At 32.9% G+C, this 20,537-nt stretch overlaps 1 protein-coding gene across 1 annotated transcript in view; it reads left to right on the top strand.

Annotated features, from left to right (window-relative positions):
- The first annotated feature begins 5,804 nt into the window (after nt 1–5,804).
- Nucleotides 5,805–20,537, top strand: part of LOC117114099 (tyrosine-protein kinase receptor Tie-2-like) — a 25,991-nt gene continuing 11,258 nt past the window's right edge. Inside the window, exons 1-13 of the mRNA XM_033257643.1 lie at nt 5,805–5,872; nt 7,749–7,999; nt 11,559–11,813; nt 12,183–12,317; nt 12,724–12,879; nt 13,248–13,373; nt 14,275–14,427; nt 15,258–15,386; nt 16,215–16,481; nt 16,793–16,962; nt 17,684–17,825; nt 17,929–17,999; nt 18,578–18,800. Of these exons, the coding sequence (XP_033113534.1) occupies nt 5,805–5,872; nt 7,749–7,999; nt 11,559–11,813; nt 12,183–12,317; nt 12,724–12,879; nt 13,248–13,373; nt 14,275–14,427; nt 15,258–15,386; nt 16,215–16,481; nt 16,793–16,962; nt 17,684–17,825; nt 17,929–17,999; nt 18,578–18,800 (2,146 nt within the window). The remainder of the gene's footprint in view (nt 5,873–7,748; nt 8,000–11,558; nt 11,814–12,182; nt 12,318–12,723; nt 12,880–13,247; nt 13,374–14,274; nt 14,428–15,257; nt 15,387–16,214; nt 16,482–16,792; nt 16,963–17,683; nt 17,826–17,928; nt 18,000–18,577; nt 18,801–20,537) is intronic.

The following is a 20,537-nucleotide window of genomic DNA, read 5'->3' as shown; positions in this document are numbered from 1 at the left end:
TATATTCTGTTGTATCACGTCGTATTCTTGATCTGATTCCATCAAACTGTGCACAGAAGAACAGTGTTATGTATGTTATGTTTATTAGACCATACCTTTTTCATTTTTGAACATTGTATTTTTATTACAGTATTACGTATTCTGCGTCTTTATGGCGCAATAATAGTGTGATTTTGATTTAAATTTTTACATTTTTTATACATACAATTAAATAATATGGGGAAAAAAACAACACAAAGCCTGAATCACTCTATCTGAATCTCTTAACAACAGCTGTTTTACATGAAGGTGATAATGATAAAAATATAATTTACGAATTTTTGGGATTATAATTTAGGCCTATGTTTAAATATTATTGTTATTTTTTTTTTTATTGGCGGTTGACCTATCTATATGTAATATTCTTGAAACAATTTCTATTTTTGTAATGTGTATTGGTTATGAATAAATGTTATGAAAAAAAGTACGGAAGTTATGTCATGATGATTGGGTCTTCTGTCAGCAACCTTCATCCTATTGAAGTAACGAATTTAAGTGGAGTTGTAGTGGAGTTGAATAGCTTGGTGGTTAAGATGCTTGGCTTCCAATCCCAGCGTCATGGGTTCAATTCCTGTCAGTGTTGCAGGATTTTTTCTCACGACCAAAACAACTCCACTCCCTAAATCTCATATTAAGATTTAGTTTGTGTAAAGTATCGTGTGTGTATGTTTGTCTTGTGTAAGAGATTGTCACCTACAAGTAGGACAGTGATATATTCGCTATTGACAATCCTTGGCACATGTATTGTGTGCCTAAATAAATAATAATAATAATAAAGATCAAATTTTATTTTGTGTGAACTATTAGGAAAGTTTCTATATCTCTACCCTCATAACCCATTTAAATAGTGCATATTACCTTTTATTTTCCTAATCAATTGTCCAATTGTCCGAGAACCGCTTTGAAAATTAATTGAATGTTGAAAATTTTTATGTAATTCAACAAACAGAAGTCATCGTGAAACTTAGACTTCAATTTAGTACGGTATAAATTATTGTTACCTTCGCTGAACATGGCCTGAGGTTATACCTATTGTGCTCAACGGATGCGTAATGCAGGCCTGTTATGTATCCCGAACAGGGACGTAGCCAGGATTTTGAAAGGGGGGGGGGGGTGGGGAGCCGTTATGCGAATTACGTAGGACTCCGGTGGGGTCAAGGGGGCGAATCCTCCTGTGAAGTAGCGCACTCTAAACGTTCTTAGGACTGTTTGAGAGGATGAAGTGAAAATTGCAATAGGCGCATTATAAATAAGCGCAAAAATAATTATATAATAAATCAACAGTGGCAGATCCAGGAATTCGAAAGAGAGGTGAACGAGGGAGGGACTTTCACAGACCGAGGAACCACCCACCTCAGCCCCACCATGGTTGTGGCTGAGGTAAGAAAATTTATGATTAAGGCATCTGTAGATGGCCGGAAATTACACTCTCGCACTTCAATTTGAATATATTTTTCTTTTTTTTCCTTAAAAAATGAAGGGAGGGGCCTTATATCCACCTCTGCTCAAAACATTCTTTATCCAGAATAGTCATACTCACGAAAAATTGACATGAAAAACCAGATCACATCCTAAAAGCAAACAGCAGTCACTAAGACATACATCAGGAGCCGACTCGATGGAGTTTAATGTCATACCCAGGGAAGGGCACAGATCTGTTTTGAAAGGTAGAGGGCATTTTGTGAGTCGACACCCACCTCAGGCCCACCATGGTTGGAGCTGAGGTGAGAAAATTTGAGGAAAGGATGGCCAGAAATGACACTTTTAGTAAAATTCACCATCACATCACCATTAGTCAAAGTGAAGCACCAACAAAAATTCTCATGATCTTTTATCAGGGATTTTTGACAACCATAGAAATCTTATTAATGTGTGTGTGATATACCATATAGAAAACAAAGCTTAAAAACATTGTCTTTGAGTATGGACTTTACGTAGGCCTACTTCAAAAACATGATTTCACAACCTCAGCCCCACCATTGCTGGGGCTGAGGTGAGAAAATTTGAGGAAATAGTACCTCTCGAGATGGCCGGAAATGACACTTTTATGTAGTAACATTCATCATCAACACATCACCATTATAGACAAAATGAAACGCCAAAAAAATTCTCATGATCTTTTATCAAGGATCTACAATATCCAGGACAACTTAAGCCTAACTATAGCTTACAACAAACTTTTTTTTTTCACATTTAGCACAATTTTCTTCACTTTTTATTGCTATTAATATCATTATCAATTATTACTATCGTCATCATCATCATCATCATTGTTATTATAATTACTATTAGTAGTAGTATTATTAAATAAAAATTTAAAGAGACTTGCAAAAGGATAAAAACGAAATTGAACCACAGTATCGCATTTCTATCTTAAAAGACCTGGCCTGAGATTTATGGATTTAGGCCTATGTGTTCTATTAGGCCTATGTATAACGTGTACTGATGCATATTTACATGTTTTAGAAGTATTCATTTTGAGTGATCCTAGAAAAGAATTTGTATTGGTTCAAGAATAAGCTTTAAACTTTTAACACTGTCCCCTGGATACGTCCCTGATCCCGAATAGAGGATTGGAAGGTTCTCTTCACTGGAGGGACAAATTTCCATTGTCAGTGTGGACGACACTAGCTTAATTTGGCACTGCAGCATCAATGCTGCTGCTGCAAGAACAATTTGATACCCCCACCCCTCTGACTTAATGATTGTTATACAAGATTACTCAGACACAGCTTGAATATCAATATAAGCCACATATTACAAATAAAGACGTGTATGGAGATATTCCACCCTGTATCAAGAACTTTAAGGGCACGAAGTTTAGCATTTGCTGGACATTGCTACAGAAGTAAAAATGAAGTAGTGGCGTAGGGTGGGCTGTGCAGCCAGTGCAGAGCACTGGGATCCAGGGCTATTAGTGGCCCTATATATACATTTTGTTGACTGTTTTTTAAACTTCTGATGTTCTTTTTATATTCTGTAACAAAATTCATTAAACACTATTTTAACAATGATTTAACCACAAATGTAACAACGTACAATATAGAAGTCGAAAACTTATGTACATTCCCAAATTTCACATTAATGATGGTTGTGCACTTTTAAAATGTTATGATTTTTAAATATAGATGTTAAAGGTCAGATTTTAAAAAGGATCTGAACAAGCCCAAAATGCACAGGGATGGTCCATGTGACACTGTAAATATAGTAATAATTTGTAGGTTAATAATGGATATGTGAGGTAAAAAGAAAAAAATAATAAATTGTTTTTATGACATTGTCAATAAGTTTTAATATAAATTATATATTTTAATTTTAAGGGTCAAAGTTCATAGATAAATTGTCAAGTTTTCTGAATAATCCATAAAGCCAAGTTTTTAAAAGAATGATTATTTTAAAAAAATCAGAAGGATCTCACTACATTGTAAATATGCCTTAATATAATTAGCTGAAAAATAAGGTGAAAAATTCAAAACATGTCAAACTTTTCACCATAACATCAGGATATAAAAAGGGGTGCTACTATATTTTATAGTAAATAAATGCCTAGTTACACTACAACGAAATAAACATAAAACGTTTATACTATGAAGATTTTATCGTTTTCTTTTTTTATGATTATATTATGTTACTTGATTAGATTTGTGAAAATATATTTATCGTATACACGATAAATCATTATTGATTCGTGCAAGTAAGCAAACGTCTTGAATTTATGTTTTTTTAATAGGAATAATTGCGCTTTTTATTGTTAATTGTTATTGTTCAGGTATAAACAGGCCTTAACACATCCCCATGCTGCCTGGGTTCGGTTTAAGCAAGTCTTAAAGTGTACATTGATATAGCATTAGAATATAGTTTTTATGAAAGCATCTGTATACTTTGTTGCGTCGGTTGGTCAGGTTAGTCGGTCCTATTATTATTATTATTATTATGTTGATCGGTCATCCTATTGTTAGTCTGTCAGTCGGTTGGTTATTTATTGCGGCTCCATCAATAAATAATAGATTTGAAAACAGGAAACATCTTATTAGAATTGTGTTCTTGTTATTCACAAGTGTGGCCTATGGGTTAGTGAACTTTTGTAATGCGTGCATTATCAATAGTTTCATTTTTAGTAATATACTATCAAAACATTTGTTTTTCAGGTATGACAACTTGACAGTTTTAGTTTTGTCTATTCCAATGTTTTTGGCTTTCAAGTGAAAATTATAATGATATTTTTTGTATACTACGGTAGTTGCTGCGTCGGTTGGTCAGTTAGTTGGTCCTGTTACGTTTAACATTTAGCTGGCTGTTTCTCAGAGATGTTGATCGGTCATTCCATTGTTAGTCTGTCAGTCGGTTGGTTATTTATTGCGGCTCCATCAATAAATAATAGATTTGAAAACAGGAAACATAGAATTGTGTTCTTGTTATTTACTATATAACTCCATCACCGGTTCACACATCACTATCTGGTTATATCTGATCAGTTGAAACATAGTATTGCAGCATTACATAATAATCAATAGAAGTTGATGAAAACTATCCTATATATAAAATACAAAGCAATGAATTGACAACCTTCACTAATGTTCGCTTCAAGCTACCATTTGTCATTTGAAAACAGGAAACATAGAATTGTGTTCTTGTTATTTACTATATAACTCCATCACCGGTTCTCACATCACTATCTGGTTATATCTGATCTGTCCTTTGTTTTGGCTTGTGTTGGTATCGGGACACAGTGGGGATGTATGTACGCAAAAAGAAGCAGAAGACAAAAAAAAAATAACAAAAATAACATTTATTCAATGAATTTCTTAATTTCATGTTATCTAACCCTACTATGCAATATAGTTTTGTTACGTGACCAAGATAATGTGGCATCAGCGTGTACCATTAGAGAATACAGTAACATGATCAATTAAAACTCATATATATATATAATTACATATATATAATACAATCATAGAAATAATAATATATATTATGTATATATATTATATATATAAATATATATATGCAAGAGTACATAATTTATATTATAAATATAATAAGTAAATACTTATATATATTTATATATATATATTATGTTTAATAAACATAATTATTAATTTACATAAATTTATTCTTTTGTTTTATTTTAGACTTGCAATAAAATTTCTTTAATGAATTTAGAAAAAATTAATATATCTGCAGGTGGAAAATGGCTAATCAAATGTTTTAAAACTACGAACAGATTCTAAAAAAGTGTTCCCACCTCTCGTGGTTTTGCAGTTGAAACATAGTATTGCAGCATTACATAATAATCAATAGAAGTTGATGAAAACTATCCTATATATAAAATACAAAGCAATGAATTGACAACCTTCACTAATGTTCGCTTCAAGCTACCATTTGTCCATTCGACCTGTCCATTAGTTTGTGAATGGGTACGCCGCAGTAATAGAATGCTTTATGTTCCATTTCTTGAATAACAGGTCATTCAAGGTCTATGGAAAATATCTTTTAGTTAGTATTTCCACCATCTTATGTTTTATATTCAGTACAAAAACATAAGGATTGGTACAATAATAACATTATTGTAAGCAAATCAAGTTAGGCACAAATTAATCAAATTATGAATTATGTTGTTATACTAACTTTCTTTGCGAATATACACAGTACTAATAATATTACATATATAAATCTTACTAAAGTGATTTTTAAAAATTACCATCCCTAAACAACTGCTAAAAATAAATATGAAAGAAACATTAATAAATAATAATAATTTTCCAATGGCCATGAAGACAGATTCAGCTGATTCGTTAGTTATTGCTTCTGCCTCTGTCCACTTCGAAAATAGGTCGGTGCAGGTTACAAAATATTTATTACCTTTGGTCAGTTGTGGGCATAGTGCCAAAGAGATCTATTCCCCAAACCTTTAAAGGTTCTTCTACCTGCAAAAAAAAAAAAACATACGTTGTTTGCAAAACATCATAGCTAAAGAAAACTACTGTAAAATTAGGCTATCGGCCTGAACATTTATTTTTCATTTTCACTAATTATCGCAAAGGCCCCTATAATGAATTTGGTAATGAGAAATGGTGATAATGATTCCAACAAAAATAAAGTAGTAGTAGTATGACCGCCTAGCAGCTTATTATGTTAAAAATCACCCCTCACATATTTTTATTTATCGTGTAACCCGAATAATTAACTTCTATATTTTTAAATCATTGTTGTTTGTTTCTAAAAGGGAGAATTGTGTTATTCATTTTTATTTAATTTATATGTTGTTGCATTGAGGGAATAATAAATAATACGAACAAAAAATATGATTATCACACAACACAATGAGAAGAAATAATTGAATATTTGTCATGGAAATTATTTAAAAAACGACGGTATGAGTATTGGATCGACATGGGCATAACACAATATGCAGATTCACTTAACATTGTAATATAAGCAAGACTTCAGTAGTATGCAAATGTGTAGAATAAACTGCCGCACATTAAAAGAATCAACTAATTATTTAAAAGAATAAAATTAACATAACTTAAAGAAATATTTCATTATACAATGGCAAGACCTAACTATCTGATCTAACAAACTGTACTTTGCAGAAATGTGGCTTTTCATACATTTGCCCAAAACATGATTTTAAAGAATTTTTTATTTTTATGCAAAAAAATTGCATTAGAGCAAATACAAAAATATAAGTTTTCTGAACAATTTGACACCAAAATAATTTATATAGCCTTATATATGACCATTTCATATTTTTGCCCAATAAACGAATGTCAAGGCCTAATAACAAAAAGATGGCATTTTCATATATTTACGCAAAAACACAATTTTAAAGAAATTCTCAGCAAACATTAGTTTTCCCGGAAACAGTTATATTAGAGCAAAATAAATGTATGTCTTCTAAACAATTTGACACCAAAATAATTTCTATAGACCTAAGCGTTGCAGAGATATGACCATTTCAATTTTTTAGCCTAAAAACATGTTTTTTAGGTGATTCGGAAATCACAATAAGTATTGGATTTCATGCAAAAGGTATCAGAGCGAATATAAATATATGTGTTCTGAGCAATTTGACACCAGCATTATTTCAATAGACCGATGCATATATTGTTTTTAAGTGGCCACTGACCACTTAAAAACAATGCATTTGTTAAACCTTTATATTTGTAATAAATACGCTGAGCATAAAATAAAGAAGCGGTACCTTTAATGTGTAGTGATAAATTATAATTGTATCTCTGGTCTGCTTTTGGAAATATATTTCCCCTCTAAAATTTTATCTTGCCCTCACTTACCTACCAGATTTCAGACGCTGGCGCCGCCACTGACCAGAGACGTAACATGGGATTATGCTTTCCTAAAATATTTTCAAACCCTCTTAACTGTGGTGGACTGTGATGTTTTACTACAGATAGACATACGTATACGAGTCAAAAAAGCCTCAGAAATGAGAAAATAATTATCTTTTTTTTAGTGTTTTCCTTCAATAATGCAAAGTCCTGTTTGAAAATATATTGGTTTGACTGAAATACTTAATAATTAATTCATAAACGTATGTTAATAGAAGACAGTGCAACTTTATATCTTGATTTTATAATATATAGATATATAATATCTGGTGGTGTATTTGAATTGTTATAATATCTAGAACCGGTTAAAATAACTGTGTTGAATTCTGCACATGTTTACCACACTGCTGCAATAAGATGGCGCTACCAAGTCTACCCGAGCAACCCTGATACGACGGCTCTTTATACGTTTGGAAGAGAATTCAAGATAGATTCATCAGACACTTTGGTAGCCTATGATAGGGCGCACGCCTATCCTGATTACAACGGACTGGTTCGAGTCGTAGATTTACCTCTGAGTGATAACCAGCCGTTTGGCGTGTATTACGTTAACGCAACCATAGGGAACAGAACATCGAAGATAACCACAGCAGTGATAGATGAACATGGTAAGAGGGATTGTTTCTTGTTTCGATAGTCAATTACACACACATTACATAATAATAATAATAATAATAATAATAATAATAATAATAATAATATTATTATTATTATTAATAATAATAATAATGATAATAATAATCATAACAATAATAATAATAATAATTAGGTAAACAAAGTTATAACCATAAAAACATACTCATTGATATAAAATCCAATTGTATATAATTTATGGTGTACCTGTCGTGTATGTGCCATGACAGGTAAATCTCTGAAAGGACTATACAATCCAAGGTCATAATGCGTTACGAAATTATAACCGAGGAAAGCATTACTGAAAAATTTTCGTATAGAAAATAAATCAATCAAATGTCTACCTAAAATTATACTTTTGGGAAATGACACATGGAATTAGGACCAAAGGTCACCGAAGGGACGTTAGCTTGATGACATATGATTAGGATGGGAATCAACAATTGGGAGCTGATAAAAATTATGTTCCAGATAGATTAGTATGGATAGGATTTTGTCGTAATTTCACGCATTCAGAATAAGTGTTTTTCCATATATTTGCATTATGATGTCATATCACTTGTATGATTATTCATTCAGGCCGGAAAATCACAGGTTTTGTCAAAAAAAAAAAAAAAATTATAGAATGGACAAAAGTTAACATCCCATCATCACAGAGGTGATGTTATAACTAACCGGTCACTCGCTGTTAAAAGATGATGAATAACTTTTTCTCTTTTGTGGGGTCGTCCCACTTTTATTCATAAGTTCAGCATACACAGTATAATTTGTAAAGAGTTGTTCAATATAGCTTCTTAAAATATCTTTAACAATTTTTTTTTCTTACTTTCACTGAAATTTATGCACATCGGACAATTACCATGCCATTTTTTCTATTTGTTTTCTGTCATTTTAATAAAGGATATAATAAAAAGTCAAGCATTTGTTTAAGCCTGTTTTTTAAAGTTTGTTCGCTTGTATTTATAAACACTATATACAATATTTATAGGCTACATTATTTTTTCGAAATAGTTTCCCTTCAGACTATAATATGGTGAAATTTTTTTCACCAAGTTTAACGAATATAATATTTTTTTATTTTGTTAAGGTCAATCATTGACCATTTCTTTTTTGCTTTTTCATTGCTAATTAATAAATCACAGCTTAATAAACTCTTTAATTCCAATAAAAACATAACCCAAGGACATTGTTTCCCAAGTCCGAGTCTGTACTTAACTTTACTTTTATAGATACAGAATGTAAAAATAGATAGAATTTCATTTGTTCGTTCAGCATAGCATCCATTCTATTTTTTCATTTATATCAAAATTGCATATTTTTAACATACGATAAAGTTTTGCCCCACAAAATTCTATATCCTTACATTTGACTAACATATGCTCTTCATCTTCCTGTATATTACAAAACTCACAAAGATTGTTGTTCGATATATTCCACAGTTTAAGTCTAGATCGTGTAGGTAAGATTCTGTGTATTAATTTATAGTTGAAATGAGAGATTTTCTTCATATGCATCATTGAATTCACTTTGTTTTTCCAACACAGTGGCCAGTTGATTGTGTTGATTTGTTAAGTAGTTTTCCATTTACTTTGAGCTTTTGGTACACTATATTTGTCATTAATGAATGATAAGTAAGAATCTTTAACTTTTTGTTTTTTTTAAATAATAGTGTCGTTGGATTGACATTTTTTTTCACCATGTATTACACAAGCAACTTGGTTTACAATAATTTTTTCCATATTTTCGGAATTGCATTAATTAATGCCACATATTCTATTAGTGTATAAGTTGTTGTTTTTGACAATTTTGGAATTATCAATCTTTATTAGACGGTTATTTACAATTCTATCATTTATGGTTTTAAAATTTGATTCTACCCATGTTTTACAAAAAAGATGTTTAAACGTTTAACTGAATAAATTTATTTTCCCAAAGCCTTTGCTTTTTTACTTCACAGATACATTGTGGGTGCGAAGCATGTATATTATTGTATTTGACACATACATAAAGCATATTCCTATAAAATGTAGGCAACTCTTTTAATGAACTATGCTTTTCAAAGTTCATATCTGTCATACATAATGTATATGTTACAGGAAACATGTAAAAGCATGGAATATATTTCCATTTACCTGGGTCAGGACTTATTAAGCGTTTTACCCAACTTAATTTAAGGGAATCGATTACAGAGTTGAGATCGATCATTTTTAGGCCTCCTTTCATAATATCTTGTATAATTATATCTCGTTTTATTTTTGCTTTTTTCCCACTCCATAAGAAGTTATACAAAATTTTATTAACCTTAGGGATAAATTTTTTGGAATATCTGTGATACTTGCATTATATGTAAGTTTTGATAAAACAAGTGTCTTTATAATTGTAATTTTCCCAAAAAAGGACAAATTTCTTTTTTCCCATGTTTTTAAAACGTGCTCTAAATTAGAAACTTTTTTTCCCAATTTTTTGCAATACAAGTAAGTTTATCGTATCCTATATATTCCTAAAAACTTTACAGGTTCTTGAACGAACGAGATGTCACAAGCATTACCTTTCTTATTTCCCAATCCACACACCTTTCGTTTTATTTTTATTCAGTTTCAAACCTGACACTTTACAAAACAATTCAATTTTTTTAATGAAACTAGCTATGCTATTTTCATCCTTTGCAAAAATCACAGTATCATCAGCAAGTTGTGCTATTTTAACAGTATTCAGAACCTCGTTTGAAGACGGCAGTTTAATGCCTTTACACAGAGGATTGTTTCTTATGTTAATTGCCATTAACGAAAACAAATAATAAGGAGGACATAGGACATCCTTGGCGTATCCCGCTATTCATAATAAAACTCTCTGATGTCCACCCATCGGTGTACATTACCTCTACCCAATGTATGAATTGTTTTCCAAAGCCAAAATATTTTAGAGACTTGAGCATGAAGTTTCTATCTACAGAGTCGAAGGCCTTTTCGAAGTCAATAAAAATTAAAGCTCCCTCTTTATTATTAGTATCTGTATATTCAATTAAGTCCTCGATCAATCTAATGCTTTCACCCGCAAATCTACCATGGATATATCCCTTTTGGTAATGGTTAATTACTGTACTTATTACAGATTGCACTCTCTTTGCAAGTACGTGAGCGGCTATTTTGTAATCAACATTTAAAAGTGTTATTGGTCTCCAATTGGCTAAATTTTCTCGCTCGCCTTTTTTATACAATAAAGGTATAATACCTCTTCGTTGTGTTGTTGATAATTTACCATTTTCATAACTAAACTTAAGGGCTTCACACACTGTACAACTAATTGCATCCCAAAATTTACGGTAAAATTCTACTGTTAGTCCATCTGTACCTGGACTTTTATTGAAACACATTTTAAAAACTGCGTTTTTACATTCTTCAAGTGTTTTTACAAAGAAGTTTACTTGTTCTTTAAGAATTTCCTTAGTGTCTGTGGTATATTTTCCATTGTTTTTTAAAACAGATGTGATGCGTTTCTTTGATGATGAATAACTTCTTTTAACTTCGTATTTAGCCACAATACTACCAATAAACGCCACCGTTAGTGTCACTGTAAGCGTCGGAGAACGGTTGGCAATTGGCTTTGCTGGGCTAGACACAACTAAGAATATTGTATGGAGAAAAAATGGCAATATTTTGAGACTACCATCAAACAGTAACATCTTGAGGTTTAACCAGGTAACTGTAGATAACGCAGGAATATACGAAGCGTGTCCAAGTGGACAAAGATTACTGAGGCTCCACTCTTTCATCAAAGTAATTGTTAGAGGTAAATGGAATACTTTATTATTTTAAAGTTCTTCGACCAGGGAGGTATTCTCATCAACATTAATTAACAATGGGTATATGTAGCGTTTAATATTCTAACAACATTTATTTAATCACAATCAATAATAACACAGCAAAGTACGGAAATAGACAAATGGATTTGATTCGGATTATTTATAGAAGATTTAAACAAAACTTGTCTCGAGATAAACCCCGAAAACTACATCAATAATAGTAAAAATAAAGTAATAATAGGCCTAATTATTATTCATTATAATTAATAATAATAATAATAATAATAATAATAATAATAATAATAATAATAATAATAATAATGTACATTAATTGCCAATATTTGTTTTGTTTTCAGGCTGTCCGTCTAACAAATGGGGACCACCGACTTGTTTGGGAATATGCGATAATTGCTACAATGGTGGTGTGTGTGAAGTGGAAACAGGAAGTTGTATTTGTCCCGCTGGTTTCATGGGAAGCAATTGCCTCACAGGTACAAATTCGAGTCCCAGGGGAGGCTGAGTTTTTTTTCTTTGTTACATTCCTCTTCTTTTAGGTTTCAATATATCAGCTGTCTCTTATACACATCTAGATGTGTATAAGAGACAGATATATACCTTCGATAACTGTACATCGTCTTTACATTTTATTTTACTTGAACACACATGCAAATCCACATATATGAAGTAAATGTGTGCACGTGTGTTTCAAAACACATAAATTAAAATACTGCGTAACGGTAATGGGAACTCACTGTGTTCTGTGACAGTCAAATTTGCAGGCAGTAAAGAATTAGGCATATATATATAGTCACATATGGTATGTAAGCCTAGAGTTTAAATACTACTGTATTGGCATGATATCTAGTGTCTTCATATCACAATTCTTACGTACCACAGCGTGTGGGGGTAACAGATTCGGATGGGGTTGTGAACGAAGATGTGCATGGAGTGAGACCGATCCCAAAGATGCTTGTATCGGAGATATATTTTGTCTCCCGGAACCAGCTGGATGTCGGTGTGCTGCCGGTTTTACAGGATTGCAATGCATTTCCGGTATTTGTTTTTCAATTTTACTTGATGCTTTTACAATGATCAGCTCTATTTTCTTCTTCTTGGTTCATTTGACTTTGGATATACCATACAATATATAATTTCTTAAGATTTATTAAATTAAAATCCTATAATTGTATTATTATAGTATAAAAATATAATAGTATAAAAAACATTTTTGTGATGATAATATAATATATTATTAATAATAATATTGTTACTACTCAAAAATAGTTCAATAATACCGTGTGTTATTGTTCGGTCATAGTTATTGTTACAGTTAAGGTTCATGTTTTGTTTCTGTTTCTGTTTATATTCCTATTATTATTATTACAATTATTTAGTTATTATTTCTTTTACATAATTGCTAGGATGTCCTGATGGAAAATACGGTGCAGGCTGCAAGCAAGTCTGCCGCTGTAAATCGAAATCATGTAATCGGTTCACTGGCGCATGCTCAAAGTGTATGACATCATGGAATGGGGAATCCTGTCAGAGTAAGATGATCGATGTATCATTTAATATGAATGTTTTAATGATGACTTTGTCGAGATAAGTAAAGTTGTAAATGAGTGTTTGTTCTCCTGTCTTCGTAATAACCCAAATTAACATGGAACGAAAAAAAAAGAGTACTAGTAATTACTAAAAACATCTACTCAAAGCAGACCATAGAAAGGATCGTTACGACTGAAGCCATTTATGAAGACGATTGGACAATATAGGCCTATTAGATACTTTACTTTTGTAATTTGACGAAACTTCTTTGACGACAGAAATTCTCAAGTGTATCATGATGCACCTACAGCAATAAATGTTTTTAGGTATTTAGTACAGGCATGAACATCAAGTGCGCCAAACGCTTCTCAAATCATTCGTATAGTCTGTACAATATTGTTCGTTGTAATACTAACAGATATAATTAATTATCATGATTAAAATTTTTATTTTATTTTTAAAACTGTAACAATTCAGTGTTGAAATGAAGTTTTTAAAGAACTAGTCTCACAACATAAAAAATGAAAATTGCTTCTTCGAATTTTCGACTGTCATCCGACAAACTTTTTTTCAAGAATGAAGAAACTGGTTTAGTAAAACCTTAGTCACGTGACAGCGGAGAAATGTCCGAGAGGTGGGGCCTGCCTTCTGCTGGTACCTGCAATATAAATCGATCCTTTGACCCCCGTTGAAGCCATCTGGACTCACAATTCAGGACAATAAAAATTCAGTATTTTTTTTACTGCAAATTCTTCCATAATGGTATTTTATTCAAAATGCAATTTTGAATAAAATACCTTTATGAATGAATTCGTCACAAATGTAGTTTACGGACTTTCATAATTATTACAGTGTATTTACAGCATATGTACCTATTCTACTTCAAATCTTTGTTTTTACTAGTTCCTGATGTGTGTCCTGATGGTTACTATGGAGATAATTGCATTTATAAATGTCATTGTAAGGATGACACAGGCTGTCACAAGAATACTGGGTTTTGTGCAAATGGTCAATGTGCAGTTGGATACACGCTTTCAACTGCCAACATCTGTGAACGTAAGTATCGGTGCGGATGAATCAATCTTACACCACCATAAGTCTGCATTCATCCTTCTATGTTTGCTAAAATGGAACATCCAGTTTGAGCTTGTGATATGTACTTCAAACGGGACAAAAATGAACAGATTTACTCGATAATACTTATTGAATATTACAAATTTATACAGAATGTCATTCAAATAATGCAGACCTATCAATGATCGGACCGTCCACTTGTGTCTTCAAAAATTGACTTTCCAATCGGTTGTTTTGGTTTTTTTTTTTACTAAAGAATAGACATAGGCCTACGCATTGATGGAAAAGGTCAGTGGCTCATGCCACTGTCTTTGAGGTCATAACATTATCTGTTTTTTGTGACTGCACCTCAATACAACCGTTGATATGGGCCTAAAAGCCAAGCTACGGGGAAAACATCTGGGTTTTTTTCTAAGGATGCTTGACCAAAAACTCGGGAACGGTAAATGAGATACAGATTTTTTCATATTTAAAAATTAGCGGGGAGGATGAGTAACTACATTTTTCCATCTTTTCCCCAGTTTTTAAACATAAAAAATATATATCTTATTAACCGTTCCCGACTTTTTCTTCAATTCTTTGCCTTTGAAAAATCAGTTGTACAATATATCATTTTTTTGTTTTTCTCTGAAGCCTGGCTTTAAGTTATTTTAATACTTAAAAGTATTATTTATATCCAGTTAGGGTCCAGATGACCAAATGGTCAATATTACCATTGTAGAACACTTTACAATTCACATGTCATGAAATAATTAATATTTTCAATGACTAGGCATATCATGAATGATCTAGTTCTCTATGTATTCTATTAGCTTGCCTAGACAATTCATTCGGAGATGGCTGTAGTAAGACATGTAACTGTGCATCGAGTTCTTGCCATCACGAAAGAGGCTGTTCTGGTAGCTGTTTTGATTACTGGTTGAAGCCATCGTGTACTGTAGGTAATTATATTATTGATTCACGAGAAACATTTCTCACTATTATTTGCTTTTGTTTTGTTTTAGAAAATGGTAACCACATAACTTAAATCCACATTATTACAATTTCTGTCATGATCAACTTCTCAAATTATTTCATTCTAGATTGTTGAGATTTTGGGTTGCCTTAGGCAAACACGAAGTATAATAAAGATATTATTATCTAATAATAATAATAATAATAATAATAATAATAATAATAATAATAATAATAATAATAATAATAATAATAATAATAACGACATCAACAAAAGCAGTTGTAAACAACGGTGGTGGCAGCGTCAATGACACCTTAAATTTAGATACCATTATTGTTGTTCTTGTGTTGTTTTTTGAGTACACAGGTTTTTAGCATATACAGACATTATTCATACAAGTGTTCATGTCTGCGTCTGAAGCGTTTAGGTTGTTTGTGTGCAGGTAATGTTTAGAGTGGCGGATCCGGGGGGGGGCGGGGTTCAAGGGCTTTACGACGAACCCCTATCTGTGAAGAAATGTAACACGCCCCTTCAAAAATTACTCGTTCCCCTAGTCGCCGCCCCCAATAAAATCACTTGCAAATAGTTTAAAAGCCAACTAAAATCACCTTTATTTTGCCAGTTAGCGCCCCTTAACTAATCATCGAGCTCCTCCATTTCACCTTCACGCCCTCCCACCGCCTCCCCCACATCAGCACCTTCATTTCAAAACTTCTAAATACGCCACTGAATATTAGATGTATTTATTGTATGCATATTGACAACTGAGATACATCTACAGTGATGTACGTTTCTAACTTCATGTTTTCATCAGGAATTGTGGCTACAGCATATGACAAATGCAACCCAGGTGAACATACAAACATTACCTGTGCAGTATCTGGTAATTTAAGTGGAGTCGAAATCCGTTTACAAATCAAAAGCAATCATTCACCCACAATCAAACCAGTAAGAGTGGAAAATCTTGAGGGCTTCTCATTGGCCAGATTTAGTGCCGAAGCAGATGTTTCAAGGGAATACCTTTGTCAGATTCAACATGGTTTGTACTGGGCTATTCGCGCTATAAATCTCGACGTTTACGGTAAGAAACTGCTGAGAACTATTTTGAAGAACATATCTGTCGAGATTAAAATCTTTATTCACATAAAACCTCTGAAATACGACGATGCAAATTCTTCATTTCTGGACGATTCGTGGTGTCAACGGTAACGTTACACTAAAAGGAGGAAGTCTAGACCAAAATATGTATTATTCCAATTAAACAGTGCTATTTAGTGGTAGGCCTATGGATGTTTTAAAAAAACATCTGTAGAATTTACTATAATGATTTGAGTGAAACTGGTGGGGCTTATTACACACTGTGAATTCCCATTAAAATATTTACATTTATAGATCTACCTGTCTATAATGGCAAACCATCTGTCTTGAATTCAACACACTCTTCGGTGACGTTTGAATGGCGGCCGTGGAGCATTAATAAAGGAGACACGGGTGAAGGTCCTGTTATTGATTACGTCGTCTTCTATAAACGGTCACGCGATCAAGAATGGAACTCTCTCCCCAGTACTGCCGTGATTTGGAAAAAGGCATTAACTCCAAAATCCTAGTTTTGAGTTATTGAGCAAAACGGGTTTGTCGTTAGCCTTTTGTACTGGAAATGAATCCTAGTAATTTTTTTTGGCAAATATACTAAACATATAATTAAAAAACATATTAAATAATTTTCATGGTGATTTTTGTTCTTTAACCCTATTTAAATGGAGATAATGCACTATTCCAAATTTTAACAGGCGTCAATGGTGCATGAAAAATCTGAAGTTAGGCATTAACTCCAGTTTTTCCAGTGAAATGTGTATCTTACGTAGCCAAATTACAGTATTTCTGACAAACAAATAATGTATGCCAGTGTCAATTATATATTTCACAAAATTTAGTCCATGTGGTAGAAGATTTTTTAATATGCCATTTTTTAAAAACCTAAGTAAAGCTAGGCATTATGTGCATTTACAAGCTATCATGACTAATTAACTATGCGTTATTGTCTTCTGTGATTGGTTCATTATGATCTGTTCATTGTTTGGTGGAGATAATGCCTTCTTCCAAATTATTCTGCATTCATGGATTGGAGTTAATGCGTAAATATAATATTTATTGCATATTTCTGGACATTTTTTGTGGTATATGATCAATTCACATGATAGAATACATCTATAGGATGCCATAGAAACAAAAATCCAAAAATCTCAAAAAGTGGAGTTAATGCCTTTTTCCAAATTACGGCAGAGTACATCTGGAATGACAACAGCGGAAGTGAAGCAATTAGAAGAAATTACTGAATACGAATTTGCTCTTGCAGCCGTCAGACCCGGCATCGGAGGTCGCGGAAAAATGAGCTTTGTTTCGACGTCTACCACTAGTTGTTCACGTAAGTAATCATAATTGCCTGCTTACAAATTACTCATAATTAATGTTGTACATATACTGTTAAGTGCAAATTCAAAACTGAATTGCTTTTGATTGTTTCACAGCTCCTGTAATACCGTTCAGTACACTCACAATTTATGGGGACTCATCGAGGCAACTTACGGTTAATTTGTCGGTATGTTACTACGTTTATGAATGAAAACAATTCTGTTTTTATCCCCATCCTTTCCTCCTCACCACTAGCACCATCATCCTTTATCTTTTCATCGTTTTCCTCACCATCAATATACTGATCATCTTACGTCATCGTTAAATTCACTACCATTCTCGTTATCATCACATCACCATCATTAACATTAGTTAAGAATCTGTCTTTCACATGGTAATCTTGAAAATTGTATATTTATTTTTTAAATTAATAATGTATAATTAAGGATATATTTTTTGATAATTATTTATATTATTCATGTGGTAATTTTGATGAATTTGTACATAGAACTTTTAAATTTTGTAATGTTGATATATTTAGTAATCATTTTTAATTTCAATCCTTTTATTCAATGTATTTATATGTTTTATATTGCCTGTGTATATATGTCTTTTATAATGTAATGCAATCAAATTCAGCCATTCGCTGCTGATTGCAAATCATATACCGGAATAAATAAATAAAAAAAATAAAAATCATTCTTATCCTCGTATATTGTTGTATCACGATAAATAGCTCTAAAAATTGATATTTTTCAATGGTAGGCTCCTCAGGTCGCTATGACTTGCCCGATCACGGTCTTCAAAATTTATTACTCTGAAGTTGGTTTCGAAGCAAATGAAACGCAGATTGTCGTCAGCGCCTCTGCCAGAGAGTACGTCATCAGGAATCTGAAAACTTTTACTGCTTACAACGTGGAAATAACGTCAAGAAACCAAGATTACGAAAGCCACCGGTCTTCAACTACGGTCTATACGGCTGAAGAAAGTAAGAACCTCAAAAATCACACAAATTGTTGACAGCCTTTGTAGGCGAAATGAGAATTTTTGTTAGGATTTATACAATAACAGAGATGATTAGTCATTTTGAAATGATTGTGACATGCGGTGAGCTAAAAACAAACTTATTCGATCCACCGGCAAGATTATTAAGTAGGATGCATGTAGTATCGATTGCCATTACATTGTTTCAACGACAGTCTGAACTGTTCGTATTTAAACCAATGTTCGCATGCTACGCCACCTTTCGAAACCTTTTATTTTTTTTATTAGAAGATGCAGTCGAAGGGAACTGAAGAAGCAATTAGGCAAGAGAAGTGAGAGGAATTTTGTTAATTACAGATTAAAAAATTTTGGGATTGTGAAAAGAGAAATAAGAAGATGGAAGAGAATTCAAGAGATACAGTGTACTGATGGTTGGTGCGAGTTGAACGAATCCACCAGCGGGACAAAACAGCAGAGGCATTATATTTTAGCTTATCAAAGCATTTTTCAGAGAATTAACATGACGATAAAAAATGAAAAGACAGATCTACGATGGGTAGTGTCAAGTTGTAGAAAAGTGTGAGAGATTCAACTTCAATAAGTCTGATTGTTTTGGGCTGTACCTTGTCGAGGAGAATATCAGATGAAGGAGTAGTACGATACCCCAGATTGAAAGCAGCCTTATAAAGCAGTAACATGTGCTTCTAGATCAAAATATTTTCAGAGTGGAAGAGAAAGCCAAGCATCTGAGGCACATTTTACAATATCTACAATGTGAGCCTTCTAGACACCCCATTATTCTACTGTCATCATATTCATATATGTAGGACTGGTGACTGTCCTTGTAAAAATGCAATATGCGAGTGTTATATAATCCTAATCTGGCTTATGCCGTCCTGTATATTGTATATACAACCCGATTACAACAGTTTAATTACTATACTGGAACAGCCTTAAACGCCGGGAACTAGCGTAGATTTTTAAACCAATTTCTAAATACGCCATTTTGGAATTCATCCGAATTATGACTGTAAACACACGCATTTACAGGATTTTTTGGATTCAAAATAGTACGTATACAGGTATGTATATCATGTCTTTCTCTAAAAGTTTAGACTTATATTAACTCTAATGCTTTAAAAAACATTAATGTTCAGTCAACCTAGGCCTAGACCAAGGCCCTCGGCATAACCTAGTTTAGGCCTAGGCCTAGATGAACAACTTTCGGCTAGATCATGTGTGGGAAAAAGCCGGGCCTCTCGCTTAGGGGTGAAGGGCCTCGGTATTTAGAATTGCCAAGAGGCTCCCTACTTTGAGTGTCATAGTGGGTCCCCCTAATAGTACCTCCCTAGTGTTCTATTACCTCAGTGCAGGCCTATTTGAATTCACTATTTCTACTACTAGCCTCCTATATTATTATTAGGCTTAAGGCCTACTAGTACTAGGCCTATAGAGCCCTATCTATGTAGACATAGGTCTCTAACCTAGGCATAGCCTAGATTCGATTTTATTACAGAGGTTCAACCTAACCACGCCTAGGCTAGGCTCCCCCCCCCCCTGCCACTCCCTCCCTTCCTAGTCCAAGTCTGGCTTAAATACTGCATTATTTACTAGATTTACTGCTCAGTGCAGCTAACTGGTTATTGGTATTAATGAATGTTATCAGTTGAAAACTACCCTTGGAATAAAAAGAAAGGTCCAGGGAGGAAATTTTACAGATTGACCACCTAATAATAATAAT

Source organism: Anneissia japonica, unplaced genomic scaffold (assembly GCF_011630105.1).
Source record: "Anneissia japonica isolate Jap-2015-1 unplaced genomic scaffold, ASM1163010v1 scaffold288030_len866700_cov218, whole genome shotgun sequence".
Classification (NCBI taxonomy): domain Eukaryota; kingdom Metazoa; phylum Echinodermata; class Crinoidea; order Comatulida; family Comatulidae; genus Anneissia; species Anneissia japonica.
The sequence above is the reverse complement of the archived record's forward strand: the minus strand, read 5'-3'. Positions and strand labels throughout refer to the sequence as shown.